General features: G+C 40.2%; 1 protein-coding gene across 1 annotated transcript in view; it reads right to left on the minus strand.

The window, feature by feature from the left end:
* Positions 1-19,127, minus strand: part of PCNX2 (pecanex 2) — a 159,698-nt gene that overhangs the window by 48,127 nt on the left and 92,444 nt on the right. The window contains exons 22-23 of the mRNA XM_055713484.1: positions 12,354-12,464; positions 7,560-7,687 (exon numbers count right to left, since the gene is read on the minus strand). Coding sequence (XP_055569459.1) covers positions 7,560-7,687; positions 12,354-12,464 — 239 coding nt within the window. The remainder of the gene's footprint in view (positions 1-7,559; positions 7,688-12,353; positions 12,465-19,127) is intronic.

Below are 19,127 nucleotides of genomic sequence, written 5' to 3' on the forward strand. Positions count from 1 at the left end.
TGAGTCCATTCTCATCTTTCTCTTACGTCCTGTTGCTGCCTTCCTTTCCAAGTATCTGTAAAAGTCCTCATCTATCATGCTTATCATTTCTTTCCCTCTATAGGTCTGCGCTCCTGCTTATCAATGTCTGTTGCATTATCCTCTTAGATTTTTCACTGCATGCCTTTTCCTTTTTTGCCCATCCCTTTCCCTTTTCATTTATCCTGCTTGTGGTTTTGATCTCTGCTTGTGTTCCTGCCTGGCCTCAGCATGCGTTCCCTCTCTGATGCCTCCCTTCTGTCTTTATTCTGTCCTCTTAGAATGATTCAGTGAATTGGAGTTGTGAACGCATCTTTAACTCGGCAGGGAACTGCAGAGCACTGAATCAGAATGCACTCCCAATTAATTATCACACATATGGCTCCTATTCAATTAGCCTCAATTTGTTTTATTGACTGCCAGGGGCAAAATTTAAGAAGAGGAGATGTTACCAGTTAAAGAGATACTACCAAACAGTTAAAATACAACTCTGAATTTTGTATAGTGTCCCTTGAGTGTGAAACTCTTAGCAACCCAGAAAACACTTACTTTAATACCAGATCTATTTGATTAAAGGTGCCTGGTTTTCCTGGCCCATCCTTCCCCAGACAGCCCTCACATTTTCCCAGGTCAGTGTGACTCCACACACGGAGTCAAGTGATGAGGTGAGGGCTGGGTTGGAGAGGAGATGTGCATTCCTCCGTGCTACAGCAAGTGGCCAAAGGGACACACGTGCACACAGGGTCACTTACTCCATGCGCAGTAACAGGTCAAGACACTGAGGGGAACATAATTTCTAGTAGGGTTTCTTTTAGCCTGGGGCTTCACCTGAAGCAACACCTCCCACACCTGAATGTTGTGGCTTTGTCACTCCTCAAAGCCCTACACAGCTGCTGAAAGGGATTGAAGACTCCCAAACCAGGCAAGTGCTGCAGGTACCAGTCCATGGGAAATCCTGGTGGTTTGCAATGTGAAGATGTATGGCAGGTGGGCACTACAGCTGGAAGGAGAGACAGGGAAGGGTCTCGAGAAAACAGTCAGATGAGTAAAGTCTAATGAGTAACATGTAACTTCAGAGGGCCCATGAAGAACTAAGGCAGAAGTACGGACAAAGATGTTCTGTTCTTCAAATGTTTTTGGTTTTCTCTATTTTCTGCCCCAATGCCAGAAACATGGCCACACATGTGCCTGGAGAATGGGGCGCAACTTCCCAAAGACTAGTTTATATTCAGCGTTTCAATGGAGGAACATTTTTTCCTGAAAAGAATCATCTTTATTGGGAAATCTACCAGTTATAAGAGAAGAGTAATGATGGAAAAATAGCAGCAACTTGCTAACATTGCAGCATTTGCAACACTGCCAGCGAGGGAGTGCCACCACAGTCAGCAGGAATGCTATGCCCAAGGGCACCCAAGCCAGGCCTAAGCATCTCTCAGTACCAGCCTAGGCTAGATGCTCAAGGATCTAAAGCCCTTTGAAGTCTCCAGAAAGACCCTCACCAAATTCCACGTGCTTTGTGAACAAGACCAGGCAGCCGTTCTGATCTGAACACACCAAAAATTCAGACTAAAACCCACTCATTCACTGGTCCTATTTGTTCTAAGTCTCAGGCACCAACAAGCACCCATTTTGGTTTTACCTACGCACTGATAGTTATTTACAGTATTTTGCTGAGTTCTAAATTAACTTAACACTCAATGAAAGCCTGGAGGACCCCTGAGGCCAGCTCAGTGAAGACCTCTCCTAAAGAGCCATCATCATCAGAGGGGCTAGCATTTGTAAAACTGAGTAAAAGCCGATAACAAAGGAACTAGAACCTCAGCACACTCTAAAGTCAAGTCATGCAACTGGAATACTGTGCTTCTTTCTGGTCCGTTCATAAAAACAGTATAGAAATAGAAGCAGCCAGAGAGAAACACAAAAAGTAGCAGAGAAACTGTTCAGAAGAAACTAAACCGATTACAACGAACGGTAAAACTTATGGCTGCAACGCTTCTTTCACGCCAGGTGGCTGGAAGTACTCAGAAAAGTTTGAATCCTAAGCAATTCCAAGAGAGAACAGACAGCGATGGTAGTCAGAACATCACATTTCTGAAGAGATATTTGAGGAAATAAGGCAAACACTAACTCCTGTCTATTAGGGGGCAAAAGGGTCTCCTGTGCTTAGGTTATGCTGTAATTGTTGACTTCAGAGGTTAATGTACCATTCTTTAAAGTATCCTTTATAAAATCAGTTTCCAAGGAATTACTGAACTATAAACATTTGCTGCAGTTGTTCCTCTGTAAACATCGCCACTATGGAGGTCTAAGAAAATGTGAAAAATCAAACAACATAGCAAGAAAAGACTAAAAAAACAGAAACCCAGCCCCAAGAAGGAGAACTTGAAAGGTCTGAATATGCAGCTCCCAAAGAAGGCCCACGGACAGTTATGGGCGAGTGATGTTTTGTGTTTGGAGCAGGGGTTTAGCAGCTGTAACAGATGAGCAGGCTCACAGGGAAAACATGCAGCAAGGGTATGCTAGAAATAAGCATTTGGAAGTGGAAGACCTGTTATTTCACGGGGAAAAAGCAGGGAGCAGACAGGTACTTTTCACAACTCCTTTTCCCATGCACGTGCATGATGTGGGTCAACCCAAATTCTGCCCACATTGGGAAAAGTCTTCCCACTCCACCTGCAGGCTGTCCATGGTGGGCAGGTTAAGTGAGCTGGTAGGAAAAAAGAAAATGCCAGAGCTGAGGCAGGGCAGGTTGTGCTCACCGTCTGTTCCTGGCTGTATTAACCTTACAGGCGGCTATTTTCCAGACCACAATGACTGGAACAATAACATAGTGATAAGCTTCTTAAAAAGATGAAGAAAAGAGAAGCCTGCTCACATATCCTCAAACAAAGAGAGGCGTCCTGTAATGCCGTTCTGAGACAACTGTCATTTTAATCATAACCTCTTTAAAGACCCCTAGCTAATTCAGTTACACCACACTGTAATTCACTCAAGACCCTTCAAAGCAAATGCAAGCTGTGTCTTACCCAAAAATAGGCACCAAACCAGATGACCGAGAAAGAAAAGCAACGGGAAGGAGCAGGAGAGATGAGCGGCTTGTAGGCAGCGACATCTCCAAATTCCTGGTGGCATTTGCTGTTTGCAGGGACAAGTCACAGCTGCAGCGGAGAACAGTCTGCTTGACGTGATCCAGTGGTTAGACCCACTGGGGAAGGAAAGTAAACTTCCTACTCTGCTCTGCCCATTGCCATATCCCAAGATACAAAGCAAGATAAGAGGAAGGGAGAAGGGGGACAGAGTCAGGCTGTAGCGTGACAAAGTATTTTAAGAAAAAAAGCAAAGCAGAGGAATGGAACAACTGCATTTGAACAAACACATTATGCTTTAAAGTGCCTATACATTAAACAAGATTTACTGCTATTTCCTTTTCTCTCTCTGACATCCACAGCCTAATCTTTCCAACAGCTGTGAAAATAAAGACTAAAACAGGACTTTTCAAACTGGGAAGCAGGACCCAGGTTAATGGCAGAACAAAGCCAGTGTTCCAACAAACTTTAAAAAAAAAAAAAAAAAAGAGAAATTAAATTTTTCATCATTGGACTTCCATAAGGCAACCAGCCCATAAGCAGCAGGCCATCTTTCTGATTTTACATGCCTCTCTTTTTAAAAACAATGGCAGCAAAAGCTGTAAAAACGTGGCTGCATGAGGAGTTGTTCTTATTCATCTTCCTTATAGCCTCTTTTATTCTTTTTCTTAAAGTCATCCTTCCCTTTCCCGCCCGAAGGATCCCTGACCTCAGTGATGTATTGCTGTGCTAGGCTCGGCACGCAGTGAGTACCAAAGTGCACCCCATAAACAAACAGCATCTGCTGATTGCAGGAAGCACACCCATGCTCTGCGCACACACCGCGAGAGCACAAACAGGCACAGTATGGCTCCTGAATTTTGAAGAGCTTGCTAGGAATTTCACAGTTTGCTTACTGTGAAAATGAATCTTCTTTTTTTTTTAACCCACTTGAGTTCCTCCATCTCCTTGAAAAAACAAACAAACCATCATCTTAATTCTCTTAAGTCTTTCAGCTCCAGCTCGCATCATCCAGAGTGGCAGATGTCCACTCAGAAACATGAGGAATCAGACTCCTCTTTAGCCCACAGAAAAAGTGGGACTAAAAGAAACACTGGAAATGCAAGATAGGCACATGTGCGCTGAGAAAACACCAGGTAGAGACAACCAAGCCGACACCTCAAGGGACAGATGGAGCAGGCTGCTCACTGCTCAGCCTACCTGCCTAATAGCCCAGCTCTATTAATAAACATGGTACTGTCTACTTGCTAATGTCCAAAGCTTCAGCTTTGGATCAACTTTACAGAAAATAACTGGATGGCTTCTCCTCATCTGATTTCACACTGCTGGCCCAAATGATAGGCAAAAATAAGCTTTCCTTAAGTGAAACAAAGAAAAGATGAAATCTGCTTGACAACAGTGAAGTGTGCATATACCGATGAACACAAATGACACTCTAAGAACACAATCTCAATTTATGACTTGGAAGAAAAACAAATCCACGATATTTTGATACCTAGATTGCCTGTCAAAATTGTTTTCGGTTAGTCCAACTAAGACATTAAATGATAAAAAAATATAATCATGGAACTGACTACCTCTAATTTCATATAAACGTAAATGAGTTTTTGTGTGTGTAGCTAATATAAATGTGATAATTTAATGTAGTCATCAATACAGCAAGGAAGTTTGAAAATGAGTATGCAAATCAGGAAACACAAAAAAGCTATATAAAGCACATTGAAGGTAGCTTTCCCCTGGGCAAAAGTTCCTGTCAACAAGCAATGAGTATGGAAACGGCAAAAAAATATCTGCCAGAGCTTCTGCTTCATGTAAGCGTATCTCAGACCGCACTGTAGTGAACCTGTAATTTCCCATGAATACCCTGAGATGACCTTGGCAAAGCTGTCAACGCACTCCAGAAAGGAAATCTATACACCAGCTTCCCCATCTGTTTGCTCTGTTTTGTCTTATGGCACCTGAAAACTCACAGTGGCCACGGGGCACTGCAGCCCAAAGCCAGGTCGGTGCAGGAGCCAGAACAACTTTCCACTCCTGCTCAAGTTCCCAATCCTATTAACCTCTGCAGCTATTAAAGAAAGCAGTTATGCCATCCCTTTGAATTTTTAAATGTTGAAGGGTCATCAAGATTTAAAGCAGTGAGGCAAGACCCGTCTCGCTTTCATTCAACTATTTAACGTATTTTGTAGAAAACGTCCATAATCTTAATACAAAATTACTCCCTTCCCTTGCCTTTTTCTGTCTTTTCACTGTGTCCCTTAATAAACCAGGAGTTTTTCAGTCCAATGCTCACTCGCTCTGGCCAGTTCTTCATGTGAGCAGTGAAATACTGAAATAAAAGTGAGGCAAAGGAGAATCAGAAGTGCTAGACAGGAGTCATTACATGTGCATACTGTGGGATGCCAAAGGTTCAGGCAAACTTTTATTTCACTTTGATGACTATCTGAATCATCTACAGGGCTGTTTTCTACTTCTGAAAGGTTTTTGAGAGGCAAGGTTGAGTTTTTTATGTTTTAAGTGACAAGATCATAGAGGATCCACTAGAATTTCTAACAAACAACAAAGCTTGATATTTTCACAGAGCATCTAACTCAAGCATTCAAGTTAAAGACAAAGTTGTAGTTACTGCTGATTTTGAAAGGACAAATAGTGGTGGTTTAAAGTATTAAAAGGATTAGGTTTTTTGCACTTGGGGTTTAAAAGTTTATGGATAAAACAATTAGCTCTGCTTTTAAAAATTATTAGCACCAACTTCCTCATGTCCCTTAGTGGGAGTCACAGATGGTCAGTACCAATCAAAACAAGACACCCCTCTTATTTAAATATCAAGCATAACCATCTTTTGAAATTTTCTTTGAACATCTTCTGTTCATCTTGTCCCAAAAGCCTTAGACAAACCAAAAGCAAATGAAAACAGTCCCCTCTATTTCCATCAACAATAACCTACAGATTCTACACTAACCTAGCTGTATGGAAGTGAAATGCCTACAAAAAAAGAAGCCACATGCCTTCAAAAAGCTCTGGTTGAAGTATATATGTCACAGATGTTCTAATCTCCACTTCCTATTAATATTATTCAAAGTTTTCATCCAAAAATGTAAAACTCTGTGGTGTTAGTGGTAGCCTCCTGCCTTTCCATGACTCCCCTCAACTTCACTCCTATGAAAGATTGAACTTTCTGACACCACCCACGCCCCTCCAGGGGAAAAAAAAAAAAAAAAAGATGCACGAGAGAGAATTTTGTTAAGATCTGGCCCCAGTGTACAAAACTCTGCTCCCCTCAAAAGGTTTTCACAAACATTATCACATTCAGAAATAAATAAAAGCCTTTTTATATGATTTGGCTTTGCCCGAGTAATGTCTTTATAGATGAGTACACATTCACTCACTGTCACAAATCAAAATAAAACCCTTCAAATTGATCAGACCCTTTCCTTTAAAAGATGGAAAAACCAATCACTGTAATCTCTCGCTTTGAATTCTCTTGAGGTGCTCAGGTGCACCAGTGGCACCGGCACAAGACGTGCGGTAAGTGCACAGCACTTCTCACTGCTCCAGCCAAGCCCCGATCTGTCCAATATAATTTTTACTTTGTGCCTCACACCGCTATTCTGCAGCTGCAGTAAGTTACTCCGAGCCTGGTTACATGTTAGTAGGGGGTGAAGAGCTCATGCACTGCCCAGAGTACAGGACTCAAAGGACCCCCCTTAGTCAGTGAATCCAGCCCCTAACATTGCAGACCATTCATTCATTCCTTACAAAGACTACCTCCATCTGGAAAGGGAAGTGTTACCCTGTCTCCAGTACTCTTGATGGGAGTCCATTAGATCCCAGTTACCAAAAGCTTTCAAATCCTACTAGGTAGAAGGAGCAGAAGGTCTTTATTTAATCTTTTCAATATTCTACATTTACATCCTTGTCAAACCAAATGAATGGCAGCTAAAACCTGACAGAAGTAACCGATTCTTAAGTCAAACTGCAAGATCAGATGTAGGAAGTAATGACAATGCACACTCATCACTTCACTACGAGAGCTGCCTGCCACATCCCAAACGGTAACATTTAATCAGGCTAGTATAAATTATATTAATGCAGCCTGACTAGTGCCAAAGGCTTCACACATTTAGTTGCTAACAGTAGCTATCAAGACAAAAAAGGCTGAAAACACGGAGTTTTACTGATTTCTTTTTTTTGCACAGCTTTGTTGTGTCTATACAACGAATGCAGAACGATACCTCATCTATAACATAATAATACTTGTTTAAATACGTTTTCAGAGATAACCAAATAAACATGAAATAGTGAAACACCAGAATCAAGATTCAAAGATTAATCTCTCATGCCCTACAACAGTTTAAGGATTACCTTCACAGAGAAAAGTGCCTCCAGCAATTAAACTAATGAGAGTAAAACCTTTACAAATAACGAGCGTAGAAAAATTCTGAATAGCCTTACTTGTAGTTTTTCTCCCAGAACTTGATCGGTCTTGCATACGATGCGATAAAGATGACGCTACCAAGAAACGGACTCAGTGGTGTAGAAAAGACTGAAGTGGCCAGAGTTTGAAAAAAAAGCATAGCAGAGTCTGAAAATTACAAGTTAAGGTAACACAAATGATTTCATTATACTTTTCAACCACTGTTGAGGCAGCTCTTTGAACAGTTTATCTTTGCTTTTTTGTGCGTTATTTTACCAAAGAGGTGGTATGGAAAGGAAAGGAAGGCAGACGGAATGAAATTGCCAATTACCAGCAAGTATCAGTTGTAAGGGAGGGAATGTGTCTGAATGGAGTATGTTATTAGCAGGGTGACCCTGTCTAAGTGCTGCCTGAGGACAGACCCTGAGCACAGGCAGAGGAGGAAGCACCCTCTTCCAGCTCCCTAGCGTACCTTCTAGAACACAACGTGCCCTTCCAGAGCCTGACACGGCGTTTACAACACCACTTCCTTGAAAATTCTTCATTCTTTGCATTGGACTCTTGCTCCCAATGGTATTCCATTCCGTGTGTCTCTGCTTATTTTGGTATGACCTAGTATGTGGAGAAATATGTATGCCTCTATAATCCAGCCTGCAGGCTTAAAATCATGCTTTCACGTTAATTCTTAGTGACAATTTAGTATTGCATGCTGACTGAAAGGTAAAGAATGTTCAGCATTTCATACTTTTTGAAATATATATAAAACAAGAAGGTGAGGACAGGGGAATAGTAACTATCACATATAAACATCACAACAAATGCCCGAATCCATAGCTTGCTTTAAATGTAAAGTCATATTTCAGATTGCTGGAAAGCAAGTTAGGAGATAGATAAAGACACAGAAAAAGAAGCAAGTTAAAAGGAGCATGATTTAAAAAAAAAAAAAACCCAAGCAAATTAAATGTTAGGCTTTAACTCTTCATTAATTCATACTACATTCATGAAATCTCAGGAAAAAGGTTTTCCAGTTGGCATAGAGACCAGTTGCCCTTCCCTACAACCCTCTTGGGAGGAAGCTGCTAAGTAAAGAAGCCATGAACTAAGGAGCCACTAGCAAAGCAGTGACCAGGTGCATCTCAAACTAAAATTAAGGTCAAATCACCCAATAACCACAGTCTTTTAGCTTAGTCTTTTACAATAATATCCTGTATGTGTGTCCCAAAGTCTCTGAAACTTTACAAAAAACACTTCAACACATGTAGCATCCCTTGTGGTACAATACTTCCATAAAAAGGCTAGCTAGCCATGCTATCAAAGCAATTTGTGAAATCTACAAACAAATATTTGCCAGAAGATCTCTCTCAAATCCCTCCAACTTATTAACAGAGAGTGGTCTGGAATAGTGTCTTTGTGCATTAGAGAGATTAGAAAATGAGCTGCCCTCAGTGTCTAAAGTTCAAAAAGCAACAGAGAGCACAGATCAGGGAGCAGGTGCGTCAAAAAAGTTAAACTGTCACATTACACTGCAGTGACAACTGGCATGGCTGTGAAAGATGAACAAGTATTTACAAGTGTCAGATAAGGGAAAGAGGCATGGGAGCTGAGAAGACAAAAAGAGAACAAGCAAGACAGATAAGGACAGCAAGTCAAGTTTTCTAAGGTGAGTTCTAATGTCATCATTGATTTACAAATTCCCACCATCATGAGTTAAGACATTCAAGACTCCACTGTGAACTGTTTCTGTCGAAGACATGACCAGTAGCAACAGTTTTATTTTTGCTAGAAGTCATAATACTCTACTAAATGTACACTGGAAGACATTTCCCACTCGACTTGTGTAAGAGTGATTTTAACTAATTGTTTCATACAGGGAAGAGAGTCATGAGAGCAAGTAACAGCACCTGACTCCCTTACACATGGTTGATGTGTACAGTGGGCAGTTATCTGTCATCAGGGTTATTTTATTTGATGGTATCCAGCCTGCTTTTATTAGGTAATTTTTTTATATATATATACCAATGCTTTAATTATGCCTAAGTAAAAAATATAACTTAACAGGTGTACTTTCTTACTCTATGTTCCAAGTCAGGTTTCCCGCGTACCACCTTTGTTCAGTGATACTGTGCAGAAGCGGAACTTGTTTCTTTGTGAGTAACAGATTTTCTTTTTAGGATAGCCAAAATAAATTTTGAGAAAAAATAACTAAAAACTTTTCAACAAGAAAAAGAACAGTCTTTGAGGATTAATTCTTATAATTTAAACATCTGTTTAAATTCAAATCAGCTCGAAGCAAGTAACTGAAAGACTGACATTTCCAAAATCTTCCACCCCCTTCTTTTAACACAAAACTATGCTGTAAGGCCGGCCCAAATCTTCTGTTTCTCAAAAACCACATTTTTAATTGCAGTTACTATAGACCAGAAATGTCTGGTCAGTTCCAGGCACACGATCACCCAGAGGATGGGAAAACCAGGTGTCACAGGGCTTCCTTTTCTGATGTTAGAGCTGTAACTCTGGAACAACCAAAAGCAGAAACTCTCATAAACAGGATAATCTGAACTAGAAAATCCTTTCTTTTCAAATCTCACTACTCACTTACTGGGTAAAATCCTCCTCTGACTACAAACTACATTGACTTTCTCAGTGCACTGATAATTGCAAACACACAACCTCGTCTTACCCATTTAAACACTGGGAAGTGAAGTGGAAGATCTGTCCTCAAGCCAGAAGCCCATTCTCATTCCTGGTCTTTTGAGGATTTAGGAGGGTTCTTGAGGGGTCACCTAGTCCATCTAGGAGCCACAAGGCAGGATCAGCTAAACCTGTACAACTCCTGGTAGACATCTGTCTAAATTCCTGAAGATTTCTAATGGTGGAGGCTCCATGACCTCTTCCAGGCAAAGCTCCAGCTGTGCTGCCCTGCGCACCAGAATCGAATACATTAAAGCACGCCAAAGTACTCATATCACTGAGCTCTATGGCAAAAGTTCACTGAAGCACTTCAAAATTTAAAAATTTATGTCCCATTTGCAGATGTGATTGAGGCAATTAAGAGCCACAAATAATTAACTCTGCAAAGAACTGGCAGGCTTAGGGCCTCTGCGAATGGCAGCGTGCATTCATCATTACTGTTTGCAGGGTTACAGTAACAACAAATAAAAATCCTGTGCAAAAAGGCAGAGTTATTGTTGTGGGAATAGTCATTTGGACATTTAACCAGTACCTTAATTGCAACACTACCTTAAAACAGATTTGCATTTACAAAGCACACTAAAATATAAATAATAGAAAGCTAGTCTAGATCACTTTAACTGTGTAAATACGCTAAACCCTGCTTATTTAACTACTTTCCATTTTGCAAAGCTTAATTGGTACTTTTATCAAGAGCAAAGTTACCACTACACAAAACACTTGCGACCAAAGGGAAACTCATTGAAATATAATCTCAGTTCTTAAGTGTTTTGCTAAATAACTTTATATACACTTATCCTGCAATTCACACCTACAACAGAGAGGAAATTAATTTTTTTGATGTGAAACTCTGGAATAATTTGCTACAAATCAGTCAAGATGCTCAGACAGATTACTGTTTTTATAATGGTTTCCTTTCATAAATAGACAATCTAAAGCTTTCCCTCTGGGAGTTACTCTGCCTGTACTTCCCTCTATCCAAGACTCCCGTTTATTCTTCCCATCTAGAAACATAAGCGCTGTTAATCAACGCTGCATATGATTCAATATATCACAGCAAAGAGCAGAGGGAAGAAATCACTCAAGGGAGGAAAAAAACACTATGGGATAAAAGGGACAAAGATTTAAGTTCATATATCTAATAAACAGTAGAGAGTAAACTCTTCAGTAGGTCTGAACTAAACCCACTTTATCAACTCTTCTTCTACAACTTTGTTGGGAGAGAAAGAAGAAGGGTTAGCTTCTGAAAATGCTTTAAATGCCAATAAAGTTAAAATTTATTCAGTCAAAGTGTTCCATTTCATTTTTTGTCTTTTTCCTGTATTAAATCAAGTTTCCAACTGAATTAGACTTCAAGGTGAAAAATTTTTGTTAAAAAAAAATTAAAAATTTAGTTTTACAGACATCTGGGGTTCATCGAACTCTGTGTTTTACTCTCCATATCCACAAAACCAACATTCACAGCCCTGGAACAGGCACTGAAATTGAACACTGAAACAGACACCAAGTGTTTCCGAAGGACTGCTTTCGTGTCGATGAACATATAGTTACTCATAAAACAGAGTGGAAATGTTAAAAAGGAGAACACTTCTCACACCACACTGAAAATGTACATTGCAATGTTAAAATCCAGCCGCTTCAGAAACGGGGAAAAAAAAGAAAATCTGGACAGTCGCAACAGAAATTGGCCCCCTGAAATGAATTTGTATCTGAGACACCAACTAGAAGCAACTGAAGACAGTAACTTCATAGTTTAGAGCTCTGTCAGCCACATGCCCAGCAATTTACAGAACTAGCTTCTGCACACGTAACAGTTGACCCAAGTCGGAGCTAACGTGTCAGTTACGTTTCTTTCTGGATGCATCGAAAGTGAGTGCTGAGGGCTGTCGGAGCGATCTGCAGAACGTGGCCGGGTGGGAGGTGAGCGGGCATAAACAGACCAGTGGGACTCCGAGTTCAGCTTCCCAGTTTCACATCCCATGCAGCCGAGCAAGAGAGAAAACGGTGTTTCTCAGGAGATGCCCCAAGCTTTTTCACTTTTTAAAGTAAGTTACCTAGGAATTTCACACCTTGTTCAAACACTGTAAATAAGTTACATACATGAAGAGGAATTTAAGAATAAAGAAAAATTTACAAAGGATATGAGGTATTGCAAAGAGCTGAGCGAAAACATGGAACGATGACCCCCAGGCAATCTGCCAGGGAGCAATGTACGTCATGATGAACTGCAACTTCTGCAGTAGGTCCCACAGCTGGAAAAAAAGAAAAGAAAAAGAAAAAAAGAGAAACACGGTGACTTTTTAGGCACTGAGACAGTTTCAATACTAGTATCTGAAAGTAACAATTTTTAGAACTGTGCCCCGGAATGAATGTGAGAGAAATTAGGCTGTATTATTACCTTTCATGGGCATTAAGGCCTTAGTTTAGTAAGGCACAAAGGTATATTCTTCTTTTGAAATTCAAACCTGCAACGGGATATGTTTTTAACCACCACACTGAGGTAGCTCCCAGATTACCCTTCTTCAGAAGTATGTCTGCTTTCATCAAAGTGGGAAAACACATTCTGATACTCACTGCATGTATCACCCTGCCAGCCAGCCAGTTTCAAGAGAAGAGACTCCAGGAGAGAGTGGATACAGCAAACAGAGGAAGCTCCATGTGCGACACGTGTGGCTTTGCACGTGGAAATCAGACTTATTTCTCAAGAACACAACACTTTCGTTTGTGGAATCAATGAGAGAGGCCATCACTGTGTCAGCATATGCTTGGCATCAACCATGAACTGTGGCTGCATTTTCAAGATCAAAGCATCCTACCATAAAAATGTTGTGTTAATGTGAATTTTTATTGTTGTGCAGCACAAATTGAAGAACACATTGAATTTCCTTTTGCTTCCTGTAAAATACGCTTGGTGCTGCAACTAGCAGTTTCTGATTCAAGAATGATGTTTACTTATTCTCTAGAATATTTTTTTCCCTGTCAGCTCTCTTGGCATCAGGCCAAAACAGATCTTATGTCTTGTCTGCATTGAGCCACGAGATTCATATTGCAGAGAAGGTTCCTGACAAACTGTCAAGGAAAGCTTTGGCCATCAATAGACGTTAGTGCTCAACACACATACAAGTTGACAGTGAAACAGGAATATATGTGATATTTCACGCTTATATAGCAAATATATGTTGAATTTCCTACAAGTAGATTTTTTTTTTTGAGTTAATGAAAAACAAGACATTGACAACATCCTGAAAGACACTGAGGCTATATCAATACTCACATATTAAGTGCTTCCAGGGAATGTTCCCAGGCACTAATATTGCGTACGTTGTTAAATTGTTAGAAAGGTCCCTGGGAAGGTTTTGGTCGGGCCCAACTAGCACTCTTCCAAGCTATCCCCAGGCACCCCCCTTTCGAATGAAAGCCCTCCACGGTCCATTTCCAGGTGGCAGTTCCATACCTCCACCCTGCCTACAGACTAGGAGAGTTTATTAGGGCGGACACAAGCTTCCCCATGAGAGCTGGCCTCAGGGACAGAGCTTCCAGGCACACTTCATGGACTAGCATGTTGGCAGTCACAGAGGACGCACTGGCTAACTCATTTCATCTGTCCTTCATTACCACCCCCAAAGTAACACTTGGCCATCTGTATCCACATCGGCAATGCATTTACAAGATGTTTCACGGAATTTCTCTATGAGTTGTTGTAAATAACGGCAAATGAATTGGGAGGGAGGTAAGAATGACTAACATTAATGCATTTTGGTCCGTGTGCTACCAAAGGAACACAAAGTAGCTGCTAACTCTGGTGATAACCAGTGTCATGCTAACTCTCGTTAAACTGATAAACCTTCCAGCTGAGACCCAAACAGTGCTTCACATGCTTTCTGTGCTTTAGCACAACTCAAATTAGAAGCAATATGCAAAATACTATTTTAACTATGTTAACTATGTTAACTTTGCACAGGCGTACTATTTAAAACCACCAAAGCAAGCAGCTATGATCTCTTCAAGGCATAGCCTGCTTACCCTGTGCTTAGTTGAAGTATGAGAAATTGCTATTCTACCAGCTTTGGTTCCTCTCAAAAATACTACATGTGTACTTGAAAACGACAACATTCGATAAAGTAGGCAAGTAAACCTGAACTGAAACTAGGACTCACTTCTATGTATTTGAACCCTCTTCAGCACACTGCAGGGTTGCTTTGTTTTGCTTAATTTTTATGTATCTGAAATGTCTGAATGAACAGCTGGGAGAAAACTGTATCTGCTAAAAGATTTAAGTGAAGGGCTGAGAAAGCTAATGACTCACATCTGAAACCTCAAAAATTCAAAACTGCAGCACAAACCAGAAAAGTTCTGCCTGTTACAGACTGAAATCACAAAGCCATAAATCACCCCAGCTGCGCTCAAAGCCCAGGGTTCATCAAAAGGTTTTCAAACCTCAAATAAAATTCAGCTTTTGCCTTTGCTAAGAAACCAAATCCACAAGGAGACCCTTCTGGCTTCTTGTTCCATTACATTGTTTTAATAATTTTTTAATATTTACACATTCTTGCAAAACAGGCCATGGAGGCCAAGTTCCCTGTTGCTTCTAACAAGTCCTCCCACTTCTACACCAACCACTGCTTCAGCTTGCTGTTGTTTCTTTCAGCACTTCCCTAACGTTGCTACCAGGCAGGCAACGGAGCTCATTTCCATTCGCAAGAACAAGAAGGTAAGAAGAACGCTCTAGTGAACTTCTCTTCATTTTTGAACCTCTTGAGAGGCTTGGAAATGTGCGATTACCAAGCTACTGCTTTCATTAAGAGTTGTCGAGTGCCTCTGTTACCCCTTAAATCACTGCTTCCAGGGCATGTTCTGTAATACAGCTGAAGAGTAACACACCATTTGCATTCTACCTACGTAACTGTCACTGCTAAAGGTGATGCCACCTGGCAACTGTAATACAGAGATTTAGGAAGGGGGGACTTGCCTTTACATTTTCTCTTTTTCATTTGGTAGAACCAGCTGAAAAAGTATTTCTCCCTGCCATTTTTACCCAATTTACAATATGCTTTCTCCTTTATCTGATAAAGGAACTCCAAGGATTCGGAAAGCGCAATTGCTTTTGTCATGGGAAGAAGATGAAGTTCCAAAAAAACGCCTTCATAAATAGGAGGAAGCTGATCCTCAGAAACAGTCATTCCCTTATTTCAACTATAACTAACTGCATTTCAGTCTTCAATGATCATAAGACACCAGCTAAAGAGGAAACCCATCCACATTTTTTTAAGTAGTCAGAAACAATATAGCATTTGAAAAGGTTCGAACAGCCAAAGCCCCTCTGGAGCTGCATCCAGTGAGGAAATGAAAAGGCAAGAGAAAGGACTTCAGCGGGTACATTGGCAGTAAGAGACAGACTGGGGGGAGAAAACATGGACTGGCTGTTGAACGGGGCAGGGGACCTGGTGACAAAAGGCACGGAGAAGGCCAAGGTACTCAACGCTGGCTTTGCCTTGGTCTTTACTGGCAAGCCTCCAGGAATCACAGGGCCCTGAGACCTGTGGGAAAGCATGGAGAAACGAAGACACCCTAAGTAAGAACGATAAATTAAGGGTACATTTAGACAACCTAGACAAAAACAATTCCATGGGACCTAATGGGACACCTCAGCCCTTCAATGAATCTGTAAAATATGCAATTTATCCTCTGTAAAGGTTTCTTTGAATGAGGGTAATAACTTGCTCCTGAGGGTGTGAGGTATACTTTTTAACAGTGCTAGATACAAAGGGGGAACCTTCCCATATAAATTAGGAAAAAAAAAAAAAAATCTCTGCTGAGTTTTAACCCTCTCTTCATAATGATTTCCTCAAACATGTATAAAAGAGTAATTTTTCATTAAGACTTCTGCATCCCAGTTTAGGATGATTTATACAAGAATATTTTTATTAAGCCTTCTTAGATCATCTATGTTTTCTACAGTTCACTAAGCAGAAAAATGATATATTATTTAGGGGACATAAAGTTCTAATATTCCTATATATCTTTACTCATGTGACAGTTTTGCAGAGTAAACAGTTTTTAAATCTTTGATAAAGAGTTTAAATTATCAGTATATTCAGTGCATTTAAACCAGCACATTCCCACTACTTTCAAGTGAAAGTCCAGAACATTCATCCATCTTTCATATTTATTTTATGTGGACACAAACATTTTATTATCTTAATCATCCTTAAGTCTTCTGCGAGTTCTGAAGAGCCTCTACAGACCTCTGGTGCATAAGCTAGTGTTCTATACAACTATAAACAGAGAAAAGGCAAAGAATTATCTTTTCAGGGTTTCTTTTACATCTGTTTATTCTTACTTAACAGAATTTAAGTAACATTACAAACTAGAAGTTAACAGAAATTAGTTAATATACATTAAAGAAAAGATTTTGGGAGTCCGAAACATGAAAACGTGACCTCCTTTTGTCAGTTGGGTAGATTCCAATAAACTGGGCATAGATTAACACCTGAATTTAAATGGCACCGAATGTGAGGTGGAGACACCGCAATGCTTTCAGCTTTTGGCAGCCTTTCTATCTGTTTAGCATCTGTTGGGACTCTGTGTGGGCAGAATCCTTGGCAATACTGGGACTAAATAATGCATAAACATTAACATTTTCTTGCTAAGCTTGAATTTTGCTGTGTTTTTTTTTTTAAAGTATATGCACAAATTGGTTTTAAACAAAAATAACTGTCATATACATATGGCTATATGCTTTATGTGCAACTCAAAATTGAGAGATCAAAAAAGTTAAATGCAGAAAGCAATTATTTCCTGCTTTGAACAGGTATTTCTTTATGTTCCTGTTTAGATCCTGAGAAACCGGGATGGATTTGAACTCTCAGATGCTAGGAGGGTATTTAGTTTTTCATGTTATGCTAATTCTAGTCAATTGGTAGCTCCGAGTCTTGGAAGGAAATTCTAATACCTACTGGTAATCTTTTTCTTCTTTTTTTTTATGTCAATAAAAATTAAAATACATCAAGAGGGAAAAGTTGTAAGCATGTATGTGCTTATGGATATGAAATTAAAATTAGGTGAAATAATTTTATTCTAGTTTATGGCTTTGCTTTACAAATCGTTGACTTTCTGGTTTTTATTTAATGTCATTTAAAACAAACTTCACTTACGAAGTCCTACAAAACAAGACTTGCTGGAAATATTAAAGGTTTGTAATGTTTATGTCTTAAGTCATTGTGACATTCTATTGGCATATTTGAAGAGCACGATGTTTGAATCTGCAACAAACACTTTCTGGGCTGTCTTTATTTGCATCTGCTTACAGACATTTGAAGCCTTTATATTGTGGGATTTCAAGATCATTGTCTAATGCAACATATATAAGAGGATCAAATTATAATCAGTCCTAGGCTCTGATATCAAGCCTCAGAGGAATATACTCCTGAAACACAGTGCTCAGCAGTTAACATCGACAGAGTACAAAACAGGCATGTTTTAAACTATTTTGGGTAACAAGCCTCAGAAGCCTTATATTTGAAGTTCAATGTTAACCATCAGGCAGAAGCAAGCATGATGAGGACTATGACAATAAGATGATGATATAACCTAACAGCCCTGGATCTGCTCATGGCAGATGCTGCTTCTTCGTACATTGTCAGATGACAGCAAAAGCCCAGGGAAGGAGCCTGCGGGACTGTAAGAAACCATCTCCCATATCTCCTGAGGTGGGCAAAAAGGACAAAATCAGAGCTAATCAGCTTAATTTGCAAAGGGCCAGACAAGCAAAATAAATCAGCTGGGAGCTGCACTGATCCAGCCTCTTCAGTGAAGCTTTCACAGGCACGGCTCCTGCCAAGACCGCATCATCCCAGAAATCTCCTTTACAAAAAGCAGACGTAAAAAAAGGCACAGAGGAAGTTGTGCGCTGAAGTGCCAGATGCTCTCGATTTCTCGTTCAGTGCCTGCATCACCAGATGCAAAACACACCTCTATCAGCAAGAACGTATATGAACACAGTCCTCAGCGTGCAGCCAGCCAGACTGACCCAGGAAGCGTACACCTCCCTGTGCTCCTGAGTGCGTTTGTCGCGTTCTAAAGGAAAAAACACACAAAAAAAGAGAGAAAATGCAATTTGGAAATAGTGTCAGGAATGAAGTCTGACAAAAAGGTCAGTGACAGAAGGCTGAATGAAAAATCAATTAAACCATTTCTCCAATATTACAAGGAAACATGAACTGTACAGTGCTCAAGAGAGTTAAGGCATCTATGGAAAATGCCACTGGGATTATCCTGTCAAATATCAGGTGTAGCCTTGGGTATTTTACTCAGCAGAAAGTGTCTTAACAGGGTTTATACGCCAGATATCAAAAGTTGAGGAAACAGCTGTGAGCCAAGAGGGCGCAGCTGATTAAGATGTTGGATTTCAGTATGCACGAACAGCAAGAAATGGATTAAAATATGAATTAACGACTTAGTGCCAGAAGCTTTGAAGTGAAACACCAGATTTAGAGAAGGATGAAAAATCACAAGGGGAAAGGAAAAAGGCTTTTGACTTATAAGCAGCACCTAAATCAATCAACAGGACATGCCAACTAACCAAGAGTTTTATTGCCACAAAGGCAATAAAAAGATCCAATAGGTTAATTACTTGACCTCAACCAAGGACCAAGAAGGTCAATGCACTTGGTAGCACTTCCTCATAAAATGAAGGAAAACAAGATGACACGCCTAATTTCTTTCCTGTCCAAAGGACTGTGCTGTGGATGTTGAAAGTTAAGCCTCATCAGCACAGGTCTGGCAGGCTGTTACAAACTGGCTGTCTTAGCTGGAGTTACTTGTGACATAAAGATCCTCTTTCATAAATTGGATCCTATGGCAGAAAGAAGTATACAGGAAGAGAAAGATTCTTATAAAAAAATGCGGATTCCTTA

The sequence above is a fragment of the Falco cherrug genome, chromosome 6, assembly GCF_023634085.1.
Source record: "Falco cherrug isolate bFalChe1 chromosome 6, bFalChe1.pri, whole genome shotgun sequence".
Lineage (NCBI taxonomy): Eukaryota > Metazoa > Chordata > Aves > Falconiformes > Falconidae > Falco > Falco cherrug.